This window comes from Lepidochelys kempii, chromosome 1 (genome assembly GCF_965140285.1).
Source record: "Lepidochelys kempii isolate rLepKem1 chromosome 1, rLepKem1.hap1, whole genome shotgun sequence".
Lineage (NCBI taxonomy): Eukaryota > Metazoa > Chordata > Testudines > Cheloniidae > Lepidochelys > Lepidochelys kempii.
Genome location: NC_136380.1, coordinates 261816675 through 261833995, shown reverse-complemented (window position 1 = coordinate 261833995; position 17321 = coordinate 261816675). Strand labels below are relative to the sequence as shown.

The 17321-nt window shown below is 46.0% G+C and overlaps 1 protein-coding gene across 3 annotated transcripts in view; it reads right to left on the bottom strand.

The window, feature by feature from the left end:
• Positions 1-17321, bottom strand: part of MEI1 (meiotic double-stranded break formation protein 1) — a 66298-nt gene that overhangs the window by 12956 nt on the left and 36021 nt on the right. For all 3 annotated transcript variants that reach the window (XM_073327215.2, XM_078851092.1, XM_073327216.2), the window contains 6 exons: positions 17036-17320; positions 13183-13348; positions 11212-11316; positions 8235-8345; positions 7434-7615; positions 967-1048 (listed from right to left, as the gene is read on the bottom strand). In XM_073327215.2, coding sequence (XP_073183316.2) covers positions 967-1048; positions 7434-7615; positions 8235-8345; positions 11212-11316; positions 13183-13348; positions 17036-17320 — 931 coding nt within the window. The remainder of the gene's footprint in view (positions 1-966; positions 1049-7433; positions 7616-8234; positions 8346-11211; positions 11317-13182; positions 13349-17035; position 17321) is intronic.

Sequence of the window (17321 nt, the reverse complement as noted above, 5' to 3'; positions counted from 1 at the left end):
AGGAACCCAACCCTGCACATGAATGCCCAGAGCAAAGCCTGGCAGAGGAGAGAAGGAAAAGTTGGATGGATTTATTTTCAGGACCCACTAAAGAGAGATTGCACTGGCTAGCGTCTGCAGACATGAATGCCGCTAAATTAAGTCCCCACACATCCTGCCCTGCAGCACCACCTCGGTTGTTATTCCAACTCTTGCTCAGTTTCAAGCCCTGTTACCTAACTCTATGGTGGTTTTAAGAAATGAAAAAATATCCACCAGGGATGAACATCACCAAACTCATTTTACCTTTGCCCCAAGTACCCCAAATCTGTAGTGGACAAACATGGGCGGCACGTGAACTGTCGACTGGGAGAGGCTAGCCCCCAGCCCTGCCCCTTCGACCTGAGGCCCCGCCCCTTCTGCAGCCCCATCCCCCGCAAGAGCCCAGAGCCCCTCCCACCACAGCCGTCAGCCCCTGCCCCAAGCTAGTGCCCTCAGGCCTGGAGAGCCAGGAGGGTGGGCAGCGCAGCCCCGGTCCCCCCAGCCCCGGAGTGCCGGGAGGGCGGGCGGCACAGGGGGAGCTGCAAGGCGGGAAGCAGGAGGAGGGGGTCTGGGGGTGGAGCGTGGCTGGGGCCATGACTGGCTGTCTGCGGAGGCACAGCCTCCCCCAGCCTATGATACCCACCGCCCATGTGGACAAAGATAAATGCACCAAAGGTGCCAGGCTCCCACCTGCATGTTCACCTCCAGTATGTCAGAAGTGAGCTGTAGCTCACGAAAGCTTATGCTCTAATAAATTGGTTAGTCTCTAAGGTGCCACAAGTCCTCCTTTTCTTTTTACTCTTATTTCTGTTCTTTTCGCCTTCCAATAGTCTCAACTTCCCTCCCAACATTCTCTCTATCTACTTTAAACAGCCTTGGAACTAAGCAAGTGCCAGTTATTGTTCCCAGGCAACAGAAACATGACCCTAGACAGCCTCTGCATACCTAAGAGCAGCGCAGGCTTCTTCCTTCTGAGGATGACTGCATTCAGGACCTGTTCTACATCCAGAGAGATCGTCTGGTGAACCTAGGAGAATGAAACACCAGGGGAAAGAAGAATGAATAAAAGCCTACCTCTGGTGTTGAGTCAACAGGTTATCAGGTGGAAGACTGTCCCCTTAATTGCTCTTAATTCTCATAGATTCCAAGGCCAGAAGGGACCATTTTGTTCATCTAGCCTGACCTCCTGCATAACGCAGGCCATAGAACTTCCCCAAAATAATTCCTACAGCAGATCTTTTAGAAAAACAGCCAGTCTTGATTTAAAAATCACCAGTGGAGAATCCACCACAACCCTTGATAAGTGGTTCCAATGGTTAATTACACTCATGGTTAAAAATGTATGCCTTATTTCCAGTCTCAATTTGTCTAGCTTCAACTTCCAGCCACTGGATCATAGAAGACCATTCCCTGATAGACTGAAGAGTCCATTATCAAAATATTTGTTCCCCACAAAGATACCTATAGACTGCAATCACTTCTTTCCCTGCTGTCCTCTGCCTTTCTTTTGCCAATGTCCATAAATGACCATTTGGAAATATGTGACTAGGTAAAGATGACAAGATTTCTGGGGTCAGACTGGGTAAGGAATGACTGGGGCCCAAGCTCCACTTGTTATCCTGCACTCTGCCTGCCTTCCCCAAACAGTTAGTTGTTTCTACTAAAATGATCAGCAGTAAAAGAGACACTGACCAAACCTGTTGCTGGCAGATAAACTGAACTCATTAACACCCCTCAGAGGGCAGTTCACACTTTTCTGCAGGCTCAGGGAGACAGCATGGCATCAGCTCTCATTCACAACAATAAAGGCAAAAAGCTCTGGGCCAGATCTGGCTGCTTTGCGTGACTCCAGCAGTACTGCATGAGCAGCAACGGAACAGCGGAAAGCAGCCAGAGAACAACAGTGGCTCTACCCCTCCCCCCCATTTTAAGGAAAGCTTAAATTCTTCAGAAACTGAGGGGACTTCCAGAGAAATACCACTGAAGTGTCTCACTGCTCAGCCTGATCCCCGAGCCATTCCTAAGTGCCCACCACCTATCCTGCATCCATGGGTACTTTAATTACCTCTGACTGATACTGGAGAGCTCTCTGCGGCAGTACCCGTGTAAGCTGTCATGCCTATCAAGTGCTGTGGAATTTAAGAGATAGGCTTACAAGACAGTAAATGCTCACATCCCAGTGATCAATATGGGCTGGGAAAACCAAACCTGGGTCTCCCAAAAGACACAGCACAGCATTGGCCACTAGGATAAAACAAGCCCTGGAACCTTCACAACATCACAGTCTTGAAGAGTGTGTTCCGGAGGAGAAAGTGTAAGTGAAATGACAAACTGTGACTGATTTGTCTCAGGGTCTCTATTCCTCACCTGCTATCTCATGATGTTAGGTTTGTAAGCCCTGAGAAGCTGAGCCTTTTGCAGGTTACAGATATATCCGATGGACAGGTTAGAAACACATCAATCCTTCTATGGAAAAGTCCAGTGCTGCAAGGGATTACAAGGGGCTACACACCCATCAAGGGGCCCAAAACCTGTGCACCCTTTCCTGGCCATGTAGACTTAGTCCCCAATCCTGCACAAGTTTACACACTTGGGTAACTTCACTGACTATGGCCTGGTCTACGCAACGAGTTTATGTCGGATTTAGCAGCGTTAAATCAAATTGACTCTGCACCCGTCCACACAATGAAGCAATTTTTTTTGACATAAAGGGCTCTTAAAACCGATTTCTGTACTCCTCCCCAACGAGGGGATGAGCGCTGAAATAGACACCGCCATTTCGAATTAGGGTTAGTGTGGATGCAATTCGAAGGTATTGGCCTCTGGGAGCTATCCCACAGTGCACCATTGTGACCGCTCTGGACAGCACTCTGAACTCGGATGCACTGGCCAGGTGTACAGGAAAAGCCCCGGGAACTTTTGAATCTCATTTCCTGTTTGGCCAGGCGAGCTCATCAGCACAGGTGACCATGCAGTCCCAGAATTGAAAAAGAGCTCTAGTATGGACTGAACAGGAGGTACTGGATCTGATCGCTGTATGGGGAGAGGAATCCGTGCTATCAGAACTATATTCCAAAAGACAAAACGCCAAAACATTTCAAAAAATCTCTGAGGCCATGAGGGACAGAGGCTACAGCAGGGACGCAACACAGTGCCACGTGAAACTTAAGGAGCTCAGACAAGCGTACCAGAAAACCAAAGAATCAAACGGACACTCCGGGACAGAGCCCCAGACATGCTGCTTCTACGCTGAGCTGCATGCAATTCTAGGGGGATCCACCACCACTACCCCACCCCTGTCCGTGGACTCCAATGATGGGGTACTCTCCGCCAAGGCAGAGGATTTTGCGAATGAGGAATAGGAGGAGGAGGAGGACGAGCTTGAGGAGAGCACACTGTTCTCCCCGACAGCCAGGATCTTTTTATCATCCTGACTGAAATACCCTCCCAACCCAACCAAGCTGGAGAAGAGACCTCTGGTGAGTGTACTTTTTTAAATATAATACGTTATAAAAGCAAGCGTTTTTTAATGATTAAGTAGTCCTGAGGACTTGGGATGCATTCGTGGTCAGTACAGCTACTGGAAAAGTCTGTTAACGTGTCTGGGGATGGAGCGGAAATCCTCCAGGGACATCTCCATGAAGCTCTCCTGGAGGTACTCTAAAAGCCTTTGCAGAAGTTTTCTGGGGAGAGCAGCCTTATTCCGTCCTCCATGGTAGGACACTTTACCACGCCATGCTAGTAGCAAGTAATCTGGTATCACTGCATGACAAAGCCCAGCAGCATATGGTCCCAGTGTTTGCTGGCATTCAAGCAACATCCGTTCTTTATCTCTCTGTGTTATCCTCAGGAGAGTGATATTGTTCATAGTAACCTGGTTGAAATAGGGGAATTTAATTAAGGCAACATTCAGAGGTGGCCATTCCTACTGGGCTGTTTGCCTGTGGCTGAAAAGAAATCCTCCCCGCAGTTAGCCACATGGTGGGGGGGGAGGGGGACACTGGCGCTGAACTGTTCGCGTTTGGCTAGCAGAGATCTTCCCTGATACCAGCCATGGAGTGGGGTGAAGGGTAAAGCGATCATCCCAGAGAATTGGATGCGGGGGCATTAGTTTGGTTTCTGCTGCTGCACGTTAACAGGACAACCGCAGCACTAAATGGCCAACTCAACGTGCTTTGCTTGGTATGGGAGAGGAGGGCACTGCTGTTATGAAGGTTGCAGAAGCCTAAAGACTATGGCTTACCATGGCCGCCTGCAAGCCGAATTCTGTTGCCCGGCATTGCGTGTGTGATCTCTAACACCAAAGCCACAGGCACTCAATATAAGATGCAAAATGCGACCTTGTACCAAAATCACATGTGCTATGTAATGTGAATAGTGTTGCTCACCGTGAAAGAATATAGCCATTGTTCTGTAAAATGTATCTTTTTTAAATACTTCACTCCCTTTTTTTCCTCCAGCAGCTGCAAATGTTTCAAGCCTCCCTCTTCCGTCCCAAAGACTATCTCAGATAAGGCGGCGAAAAAAACACACGCGCGATGAAATGTTCTCTGAGCTCATGCAGTCGTCTGGCACTGACATTGCTCAGCAGAACGTGTGGAGGGACACAATAGCAGAGTACAGGAAAGCGGCCGATGAAAGTGAGGAGAGGTGGCGGCAGGAAGATCAGAGGAAGAATGATGCAATGCTGGGGCTACTGCGGGATCAAACGGACATGCTCCGGCGTCTGGTGGACGTTCATGAACGGCAGCAGGATCAGAGACTGCTGCTGCAGCCTCTGTTTAACTGCCCCCCCTCCTCCCCAAGTTCCATAGCCTCCTCACCCAGATGCCCAAGAATGCTGGGGGGAGGGGGCGCGCTCCGGGCACCCAACCACTCCACCACAGTGGACAGCCCAAGCAACAGAAGGCTGTCATTCAACAAGTTTTGAAGTGGCTTTTTCCTTCCCTCCTACCTTCCTCCCACACCCCACCCAGACTACCTTGTGAGTTATCTCCCTATTTTTATAATCAATTAATAAAGAATATAAGTTTTTTAAACGATAGTGACTTTATTTCCTTTGCAAGCAAGCTGTGATCGAAGAGGGGAGGGCGGGTGGCCTACAGAGAATTTAGAGGCAACCAAGGGGGCGGGTTTTCATCAAGGAGAAACAAACAGAAGTGTCACACAGTACCCTGGCCAGTCATGAAACTGGTTTTCAAAGCTTCTCTGATGCACAGCGCTTCCTGCTGTGCTCTTCTAATTGCTCTGGTGTCTGGCTGCACGTATTCAGCGGCCAGGCAATTTGCCTCAACCTCCCACCCCGCCATAAACGTCTCCCCCTTATTCTCACAGAGATTGTGGAGCACACAGCAAGCAGCAATAACAGTGGGAATACTGGTTTCACTGAGGTCTGAGTGAGTCAGTAAACTGCGCCAGCAACCCTTTAAATGTCCAAATGCACATTCTACCACCATTCTGCACTTGCTCAGCCTATAGTTGAACAACTCCTTACTACTATCCAGGGTGCCTGTGTAAGGCTTCATGAGCCATCGCATTAAGGGGTAAGCTGGGTCCCCAAGGATAACTATAGGCATTTCAACATTCCCAACAGTTATTTTCTGGTCTGGAAGTAAATCCCATCCTGCAGCCATTTAAACAGACCAGAGTTCCTGAACACGCGAGCGTCATGAACCTTTCCCGGCCATCCCACGCTGATGTTGGTGAAACATTCCTTGTGATCCACCAGTGCTTGCAGCACCATTGAAAAGTACCCCTTGCGGTTTATGTACTGGCTTTTCTGGTGGTCTGGTCCCATGATAGGGATATGGGTTCCGTCTATAGCCCCACCACAGTTAGGGAATCCCATTCCAGCAAAGCCATCCACTATGACCTGCACATTTCCCAGAGTCGCTACCTTTGATAGCAGCAGCTCAATGATTGCGTTGGCTACTTGCAACACAGCAACCCCCACAGTAGATTTGCCCACTCCAAATTGATTACCGACTGACCGGTAGTTGTCTGGCGTTGCAAGCTTCCACAGGGCTATTGCCACTCGCTTGTGAACTGTGAGGGCTGCTCTCATCTTGGTATTCTTGCGCTTCAGGGCAGGGGAACGTAAGTCACAAAGTTCCATGAAAGTGCCCTTACTCATGCAAAAGTTTCGGAGCCACTGGGAATCATCCCAAACTTGCAACACTATGCGGTCCCACCACTCTGTGCTTGTTTCCCAGGCACAGAATCAGCGTTCCACAGCATGAGCCTGCCCCAGTAACACCATGATCTCCAAAATGCCGGGGACTACGGTTTTAAAGAAATCTGTGTTCATGTCCTCATCACCGCACTGCCGTCACCTCCTCGCCTGGTTTTTCAGGTGCTGGTTCTGCATAAACGTGCAAGGTGTTTACAATGGTCATAACTGCTCCGGTGAGCTGAACGGGCTCCATGCTTGCTATGCTATGGCGTCTGCTCGGGCAATCCAGGGAAAAGGGTGCGTAATTATTGTCTGCCGTTGCTTTCACGGAGGGAGGAAGGGTTGACTGACGACATTTACCCATAACCACCCGCAAAAAAATGTTGGTCCCATCAGGCATTGGGAGCTCAGCCCAGAATTCCAATGGGCAGCGGGGACTGCGGGAACTGTGGGATAGCTACCCACAGTGCACCGCTTGGAATGTCGACGCTTGCCACGGTACTGTGGACGCACACCGCTGAATTAATGTGCTTAGTGTGGACGCATGCACTCAACTTTATACAATATGTTCCCAGAAATCGACTTCTGTAAAATCGGAGTACTTTCGTAGTGTAGACATGGCCTATGAGTAGCCCAGCTAACTTCAGTAGGACTACTCACGAGTCAATTTCAGCATTTGCGTAAATGTTTTCAGGATCAGAGCCTAAGTTCACCCCATTGAGGCTTTAACTCCATTTTATCACAAAGGAATGGTATGAGGCACCGGCATATATATTTAGAGGGGAAGGTCACCCCCTTGCATTGGTGTTAGAATATACTCCATTCACAGTTACCTGTAATTCCAATAGAGAGCACCAACAAAATGGTTTATAAATTTACAGAATGGTTGTTAGCCTCCTGAAAAGCACCTTTAAAATGTGTCACTCTCTCACAGAGAGTTTAGCTTTTTGAGAGGAAAGGGGAGTTTGGAGATTTTTCTCCAGGATCACCACCCGTCTCCTGAGCCCTCAAATGGTCTACATCATAGCTAGCCACTGGATAGGATTCCTAGCCCCCTGCCAGGCTGGGACAGCAGGAGACCAGAACTAGGAATCCCCTGAACAGAATAGTGCAGTAACTGCAAGGGCCAGCAGAGTCCAGGCCAATGTGAATCATTTCTGCCTGTGAACAGGGATTTTATTTTAGCATGATGATGTCTGTTCCCTCACAGCTCGAGTTCTGGCTTGACAGCAGTTCTAACCTCAGAGTTGAAACGGTGCTGATGAGCTAAGAGGGAAGCAGTCAGCAGCCAAGCAGAGCAGAGAAGCGCCTCTTCTGATGAAGATAAAGTGGGTCCAGAGCGACAGGGCCACATCCAGGTGAGTTCCAAAACCTTCTGGAGCAACTCCAGCAAAGGCACACTAGAGAGCAGCACAGCCACCACTATGCAGGAGAAAAGGGTACAACAGGCTTCAAGAGTCTGCTGGAATGGCATAGAAGGAATCAGCATGTATGTGACACAAGTGATTTAAGCAAGCCACTACAATCAAGAGGCAACCAAAAAAACCCACAGGGCACAGCTCCTCAGACCAGTGGTCAGTTTAGTCTGGCATTCCACCTTGTGCCACACAGGTGTGATCCCTGATACAGCTAATAGAATAAACAGCATTCAAATAATTTAGTACGGTGGCCATCTTAATTTTTCTCTCTATATTATTATTTAATTGGGGGTAGAGCCTGAAAGCCCCAGTCAGGCATCAGGGCCCCACCGTGCTAGCTAGCTATTGTACGAACGAGTAAAACAAAGCTAGTCCCATGCTCCACAGTGGCCAATATCTGAACCCTGAAGCAAAAAATAAAAACCACACCCCAACCCCATAATGCACCTGGCCAACTGCATAATGCTGTAAATAGAAGGAAAAAACGCCTTCTTGACTTCCACATGGAGGTGATCAGTTGTCACTGATTGCCCTTATTACCTTTGTTAGCCCAGCTACAACCCAATGAGACTAAGTCAGTGAAATCATCCAACCCCACATCATTTGACACAATTCCACTTCACCTCTCTGTTGACTACATGTTGTTGTCTGGTGAAGGCTCCAATATAGGAAGTTCAAGGAAGGCTGCAGCAGCTCAACATCTCCTGGTCTGCATTTCCCACAAAGGTCACTGACTAGAAGACAGAACGCTATATATCAGTACACAGCACCCTCAGAAATATCTGATATAAAGACAATTCTGAGCAGCTCACTACAAGAAAGATGCCATTTAACTGGAGAGAATTCAGATAAGAACAACAAAATGATGGATGGGCTGGAGGGATTGAGGAAAATTAACAAAACTAACAGAATACTTTGGCTAAACAAAGAGTACAAATTAATGCAGCACCCCAGGTGTGCATGGTGCATAGCACATACAGACTGACAGGCCCCTGCAACAAAGAGACTATGTTCTATACTAGACAGACTGCAGCAACGGATAACAACAGCAAAACAAAGGGTTGGGGCAGAGAGCATGGGAGGATGAGGGGCCCAACAGTGATGGACTGGGAGATAAACTGATTGTTACATGTGTATATTGTTTGTTCATAACATCAAACATTTGGGGATGATGTCTAGCAAGAAGGCCTGGGAGGAGGTTAAGGACTGAAAGGCTAAGCATAGAACTGCCATATCAGACCAGCACCATGGTCCATCCAGTCCTGTATTCCGTCTCATAGAAAGGCCAGCACCAGATACTTTAGAGGAAAGTGCAAGAAACACCATGATGAATTGCCTGCCCGTTTATTATTTGTGTTGCAGTACAGCCTGGAGGCTCCAACCCCAGTATGCTAGGTTAGTACAAACATAACAAAAAGACAGTGCCCTACTCAGAAAAGCTGACAGTCTAAAAGGAGATACTTCTTCCTAACCCTGACCTCTTTAGTTAGCTCAGTGGTTCCCAAACTGAGGTTCGTGAATGTTACAGGGGGTTCTCGGGAAAAAATCCCTAAGGGCAGACAGAGCTGTCCATATGGACCCCGGGCAGCCCGGGGCCAGCAGCCCGGAGCCTTGAGCACTTCCAAGAGCTAATTAGATCAAAGCAAGCATATCTATCACAGCAAGGAGATTTAAACTTCAAGACTCCTTATACTAAATAGAAAGGGAGGTGGATATTTTTGCTGTTTTTAAAATTAAATAGGCTGCTAGTGTTGTTTTTAAATTATTATGAAGAACAAGTTTGAGCTTTGTTGTAACGTGCATTGTTTGCCTGGACTGCTCAAGACCTGACTGCTTGTGTAGGAGGAACTCTTGAGTTGGCTTCTTAAATACCTTCATACTGTTTCACATCTGATACTCCTTGATGAAACATAGGAGCCAGAGGCACCAGTACAGGGGGGACGACGAGGGTCATGTGTCGCCCCCATGTCAGCACGCCCCCCTGGCGGATCCCTCCCCTTTTTCCCTGGCAGCCCCCCCAGGCCCCCCACTTTTCCAGCAGTGCCCCCCCAGGCCCTGGGGTGCATATGGGCTTCGCCCCAGCACCGTCTTTTTCTACTGGCACCTCTGATAGGAGCCTTGTCTTATAACAGGTTTAATCAAAAGTGATACAAGCTACAAAAGTGAGATCTTGGAGGAGTGTTGCTGTTTTCATCATGTAACAAAAATACTGTAATGATAAATAATAATGAATAGTGTGAAATAAGCATCTCATAAAAACAAATTTTATATTTCCAAGATCACTGCTTTTATAATTTATGCTGAGGTAAGGGAGAAAATCCTTGGAAATATTAATTTTTAGGAGGGGGTTCACGAGACTTGACATTTTAGTGAAAGGGGTTCGCAGGTTGTTGAAGTTTGGGAACCACTGAGTTAGTTGCTACATGAGAATCTGTGGAATAGTCACAAGGAAAGTAATGGAAGCACCAAAGTGTTGATCTTTCAATGGAATAGCGTCCCCGCACCCCACCCCGGGCGGCGCTATTCTATTGAAAGGATAGCACCTGAAGAACACTGTAAAGAATATCCCTGCATTGGCCATGGTGGGAAATAGGAGAGGAGGGAGCAGATGATCTAGTAACCTCTTTTCCATCTCTCATGTCTATGATAACTGAGAAGCTTGCATGACACGTCCATCTGCTGTCCCCATATTCACAGAGAGGTGAAAGGGTATGTTCCAGCAGCCCAAAGCACATCTTTGAGGCCTGCCATGAAAAGGCCCATCTGATTTCATTTTCCTACACGCATTTTCCCCTTCTCTGCCTTCTCTGCAGAGGGAGAACTGGAATAAACTGAGAAAGGAGGAGGGAGATTTTCTGCTCCTGAGGAATGGAGACAGATACAGAAGTACACAGATGGGTTTCAGAAGGGAAAGAGAGATGTGACATAACTACGTAGGCAAAAAGGAGCAACAGAGGTTCAAAATCTTGTCTGAAGGAGTCTGGAGTAATTTTCATCTGCCTAAAGCCCTGGCTATTGCATTTCCCTCCAGCTACATGTGAAAGCTAAGCACAATACCCAGACTCATTCTCTGGTTCCCTTTGGCTGCTGGACGCTAGAAGTATCCTCCACTGCTATGTTGGAAACCCAGTTCAAACCTCATTCCCAGGACTATGAGTAAGGCAGAGACCATCTGCTCAGCCACTGGTGCGGGACGCCTGCAGGCAATGAATTGCACATCAGCAACCCACTCCAGCCACCTAAGGGGCACCAGTGATGGACTCCATTCTCACCCAGTCCAGTCCCACCCAAAGGGAAAAAACTGTGGCCTTGATGTGAGGTCTCAGGCAACAAAGGTGCTTTAAAGGCAGGAAGCAGAGGAAACACTCTCACAGCTTGAGCCTCATTTATTGTACAGATGCTTTGCACCACACTCTGATGGTGGAAAAGGACCTTTAAGTGACTGTAAATGTGATGTAACTTACTGCCACGGCAGTGTAATGGGACCTGAGCTCCAATAAGAACCAGGCCCTTGGACTCAGTACAGAACTGCTGGGTTAGAGCACCCTGGGGAATGCAGAATCACATCCCAACAGGAAAACAATGGATGCAGAGGCTCACCATGGTGAAGCAGCTTGAAGTCTGTGCTGTCCAGCTCTCTCTCAGCCTCATTCCTCAGCTGCACCAGGAAGAGAAGGCTCAGCAACAGAGGCAGGTGCTTGCTAGCTAAGAAAGGATATGAAGAGTTGGTCAATGCATGCCATCCTCCTGCTGTCTGATAGGTACTGCACATTTTGGAGCTGGGGGGAGGAGGAGTTGTAAACTAACTGCCACAATCTCTGCCATCCCAAACCCCTTGTTCACTCTAGATCAGGGCTGAGCTTCCTTCCCTTCAACAGCTGGGTCCCACCAACACTGTTCTAGATTAGCTAGAGAAGAGCAAAAAGGATGGGATATGGGGTAATACTTCCTCTCCCAGGAGGCCAGAGCCCCTTCAGCACAGAACTTGGGTTTCACTTTCTTAGTGAGCCATTTAAGAGACTCTCTCACCTACATTTTTACAAAAGGGTCCAAAACCCTCTGAGAAGCTGGAAAGCATTTCTTTCCATTCTGATGCTTCTTGTCCCAAATGTTTATCCATCTTAGGTAATTATGTGGCACCTCACACTCTAATGTATTGATCCTCACAACACCCCTGGGATGTAAGGGAGCATTAGTATCTTCATTTTGCAGATGGGAAACTGAGGCACGTGGTGACTGAACAACTTACACAGGATCACAAAGGATGGCTGCGGCAGAGCAGGGAATTGAAGCTGTGTCTCCAGAGCTTCAGTCCTCAATCTTAACCACAAAGCCATCTTTCCTCCCCTGCCTCTACCTGAGCTTCTATCTGCTGGGCAGCACACAGGTGAATAGTTACATATGTGTGTGTGTTTGTACATGTGTCTGAGTGATATATGCAGGATGAATTACCATAGGCTTAGAAAAACTTTTCCAAATGCTGCTCAGGGGATTTTCCTTTTGGGAGGGGAGGTTTAACTGTTTTTTAAAATCCACTTGGGGTTCAGAGAACTTGAGCCCAAAGCCCTCTGGTTATTTATACAAGTTTTCCAGATACACTGCCCCTTCCCCTGACCTGTCACAGACCTTGTCAAAGGGGCCACCTCCAGTGGGAGGCAAGAATTCAAGTCTCCGAGGCTCATTCAGTCGTTGGCTTCCCAGATGAGACTATGAATAAATGGGCCACAGCTAGCATAAACCGCAACACAAGCAGTGCCTGTGATGTTAGGAATACAGGAACTGCAATGGTAGATCAGACCTCAGATCTATCTTGCCTAGTACTCTGTCTCTGACAGTGGCCAGCACCAGATGCTTCAGAGGAAGGTGTAAGAACCCTGACAGTAGGCAGAGGTGGGATAATCTGCACCCATGTTGTTACCTATGCACTAGGAACTGTACTGAGCTCCACCAACTCATGCTGCATAGAGAGCTGAACAGAAAAGAGACAGGAATGACTTTCAGTCACTAGCTACCTGAGGGTGTGTCTACATGGGACATATACTGGCAGAACTCTACAGCTATAGTTATACTGATATAACTTTCTGTGGGTACATTCTTTTACCCCAGAATCAGAATGCCTTTTTAAAATTTAATTCAGACCATTTTCAAAGTGACATAAGCAAACCAGAAAAGGCACTTGGATTCTGGAATAAAAGTGTGTCCACATGGGGAGTTATATCAGTGTAACTATAGTGGTACAGTACTGCCGCTAAATGTCCCCATGTAGACAAGCCCTGTCATTAGGGCCTGGTCTACATTTAAATCTCATGCCAGCAAAGCTATGTCAGGTAGGGGTGTGATTTTTTTGACTAGCATAGCTATGCCAGTACAAGCCCTAATGTATATGCTGTGTATTTCGGGAAATTGGTATAATCCATATCTCCACTTGCAGGGTTTCCTATGTAGGCAAGGCCTAGATTAGAACCAGTAACTCAGAAATCAAAGGCTTTTTATCCTAGATTTAGCCCCTTGAGCTATCCAGTCCTTTCATAAACTTTATCATGTGTGTCCCTAATTACACGTGGGATTCACCTCGTAAAGTGGTGGAGCTGCTCTCCACTAGAAGCTGCTGCAGGATCTGTAGAAACTGACTCCGAAGGAGGTCACAAACAACAACATCCTCGTTTCTTTTCAGAAACATACTCAAGGTCATCAAAACCTTGTGAGCCACTTCTGTGGTGCTCAGGCAGACCAGGTCCTGAAAGGGAAGAAGTGCAGACATTACCTTTCGGTCTTCATTAAGCAGAAGTCATTGTTGTTCACTATCATTATGCTACATTGGTTCCTTGGGAGACACCCTAGTGATGTGGATGTTCAAACTAAGTATGGCCATTAAGCAGAGTGTATTGTATAACATAGGTAGGCTCTCCTCTTTGATAGCCAAACACCTTCTGTAAGTGGGCTGTTAGAATTAATATATTGATATGTGGCTATCAAGTGCATAGGCATAGGAAGTAATACAAGCTGAAGGCCAAGAATTTTAAAAACAAGTGCCTGAAGATAGGCACCCAAATCAGTGGACTGAGTTTCAAGAGTGTTGAGCAGCCTGCCACTCTCATGGGGAACTACTGCTTTGAAAAATCAGGCCACTTATGGTAAGTGCCTAAATATGGATTTATGAGCCTAACTTTAGGTACTTTGTTTTAAAGTTCTTGACCTAGAAGCCTAGCACATATAGAAGCAACATAACTGATAAAAGTGATCAACTATGTGATACATAAACCAAATATTCCTAGAATCACTGAAATTAGAAATGGAAAAGACTTGTATAGATCACCTAGTCCATCCCCGCCCCGAGCATAGTCCTTCCTGGAGTCTCATAGCTAAATTTCCACTAGCTCTGGACAAGATTCAGCACAGCACTTAAGCACGTGCTTTACTTTATGCATGTGCTTCAGTGTTTGTTGAACAGGAAAGGACTTAAGTACGTGCTTAAAGTTAAGCTTATGTTTAAGTGCTTTGGTGAATTGGGACCTATGAAGACTGGGGTAGAAAATACTGAGACTATTATAATGCCATCCTATAAATCAGCAATATTCCCTCACCTGGAATAACAGACTGAGCTCTGGCTGCGGCATCTCAAAAAAGTATAACCAAAACAGAAAGGATTCAGAGAGAGGCCACAAAAATACTCTGAAGGATAGAGAGATTTCCATATGAAGAGAGACTGAAAATATGGGGACTGTTCAGAGAGGAGTACTAGGAGACATTATGGAAGTATAAATGTAATGAATGCTTCAGAGAAGGTAAATTGAGCACTCCTATTTACCCTTGTTTGTAATACAAGAACAGGGGGACATTCAGTAAAGCAGAAAGACAACACATTTAAGAGTGATAAAAGGAAATCCTTCATGCAATTATGTATAATTGCCCTGTAGAACTCACTGCAATGAGATATAAAGATTTGAATTCTATTAAGCAAGGATTAGATATCTATATGGATAATGAGAACATCCACAGTTATATTAACAGGATAAAATATTTCCAAGAGATAGAAACCCTTAGGCTTATATGCATGAGCTGACCACTTATTTCCCAGGGTTAGGAAAAAACTTCCCTTATGAGCAAGTTTTTTCATCATCATCCATTATGGGGTTTCTTGCATCTTCCTGTGAGATACAGGGTACTGATCACCACAAGAAATAGACCAGTGGTCTGACCCAAAAAGTCCTTTGTTCTTAACACAATACAACACTGTTCCTACGAGCTACTGCTTATATTTAGTATTGAATTCACTCCAGGGTGGCCTTCATCTGTACAGGTCAGGAATATAATCAAAAATTGGCAGAATGTCTTCACTGTGTACATTTTTTTCTTTTTTTTACTCAGGAGCTAACGGTCCCAAATGAAGCCACGCACCATCTGTCCTATCTAATCCAGAATTTTAATAAGAACAGCTAAGCAAATAAAACATTTTGGGAAGGATATTCATTTTTGTCTTCCTGTGACAAGTCTTCCATTTTACAAGAGTTTTAACTTGCCCTAACAGATGGTGGTTATTTTTCTCATAAATTTGGTTTATAACTGATGGAATATTTATACCAAGACACTGGACTGTTTGATTAGCTCATCTAAATTCAAACTGATCATGCTGTACCCCTGCAGAGAGGTGAATTGCCAATATCTGTGATTTACTGTAGTTTACTTTAAAACCTGAAACAGAGCTAAATTAATTTCTTTCTGTAGGAGTGCATGGCAAAGAGAAAATGGGAACATAATATCATTCACAAATGATGCAATTTGTTTTTCTTTTACCTGTTTATACCTGTAATATTTAACCTGATTTTAGTTTGCTGAATGAAGGGTTTCAAAATTATTGTGAAAGATAATGGGGTAGATAAGTCATCCTGGGGCATCCCTCCTTTTAATTCACATTGATTTGTCAGCTCATCCTTCACTTTCACTGATTCTCTGGAAATGTCAGTTGCCTGAATACTGTTTCGTATTCTGGAATCTAGTCTCAAATGGTGAAGGATTTCTCTAAGAAATGTCCATTCTGTCTGTTGGCCCTTTCAGGAACTGGAGAGAAAAAAATACTTTGCAACCTCTTAGACCAGGCCAGATGTACCAACACCCCAAGCCCTGTGTATGCTGCCTTGTATGTGCCTATTCATAATAAAACCTACCTTGTTTCTTAATTATTTTGGGAGGCTGTTTATCCAAGAGCATGCTATTACTTTATCTAAAAGCTTAGCCGTTTTAGTAATGAAATAGGTCTCTATTCTGATATATAGTATCCTTATCAGGTTTGGGAAGAAATAACAACACAATTGTTATGCTTCCCTTACAGATTCAGGCCATACAGATTTGCCTGAAGAGATGTTAAATACATTTGCTATGTGAAAAGCTAACTTATCTTAGTCTTATCAAAGAACTCTCCTTTACAGCCACCAAGGGCTTGATACTTTCATAATGACATTGTGTCACTGACTTCAGTGGAGCTACACTGATTTACATCAGCTGAGGATCTGGCTCATTATTCCAACTGCTGGGAGAACCTTGCCTCGTTGATCCCAAAGGCTTCAGATTTCAGTTTTTGTAAGAGCAGCACAGGGTGCTATTTACAGTCCTGGGAATCCTGGGAATAGCACAAAGAAACACTTCCCAGTTAATAAATAGACTCCCTCAGTTCCAGTCTTTACATGCCATTTTGGAAGCTCTTTATTTCTCCCTTTCTTTCCTATCCTATTCTATCCTTAGCCTATCACAGTCCCCACATTAACAGAGCAACTTCTTGCAAAGCTACCACAGAAGAGATTACCAGCTGTGTGCAAGGAGCTCACAGTACGTGTGAAATGAATTTTTTTGTACTGTGTATAAACAAGTGCCAGTTAAGCAGCACCTTTCTGATGGGCTTCACTACCTATCTGGGTTGCTGAAGGCCCTCCAGGCAGGTTGGGCGGGTTGCCCAGGTACAGCCAAAGGCCCACAATCCCATTTTCCATGTCAGGTATGCATGTCTGGTTTGTGACCAGAGCTTAATTTGTGCCAGGGCACAGCCCTGACCCCTCTCCTGTCAGTGGCGGGCTGTGACATTTACAGTAAAGCATGTAATTCCACACTTGTACGCAAGGCATGGCCTTGCACGTACGGTGTGTGCAGAGGGCACTCTGTGAGGAGGACACCATGTTGTTCTGCAAAATGGCCTCCTCCACGCAGCATGACCTTGCCTGAATGGTGCCATTTTGTTCTAGGAACAGTATTATCTCTATTGCTTGAGCCCCAGCACCTCTTTCTTTACAAATCAGACACTGTCTGTGACTGCATATGAACATGTGAGACTGCTCGCTTAAGCCCAGATTCAAAAAAGCACTTATCCATGTGCTTAAGTGCTCTCCTGAATTGGGGCCACAGATGGCAAACTGTCCTTATGAAAGTCACATACCAGCAAAATGAGTAAAACACTGGAATTCTCCTTCAGGATGTGAAGCAAAGTGGTAAAGCTGTTTGGATAATCAGGCAAGCTAGAGGAGAGCCCAGAGACAGCATCTTCAGACTCAATCTGACTGTAGTCTTCCCAGGAAAACCAGAGCTGGAGGATCCGGTGACCGAATTTGCCCACAAGCTCAGAGTAATGCAGGAAAAATTTAAGCAGAAGAGGATGATGAATGTAGACCAAGCTCAGATCTGATGTATTCTCCAGGACCCTCCTTATGGCACACAGTGGACTC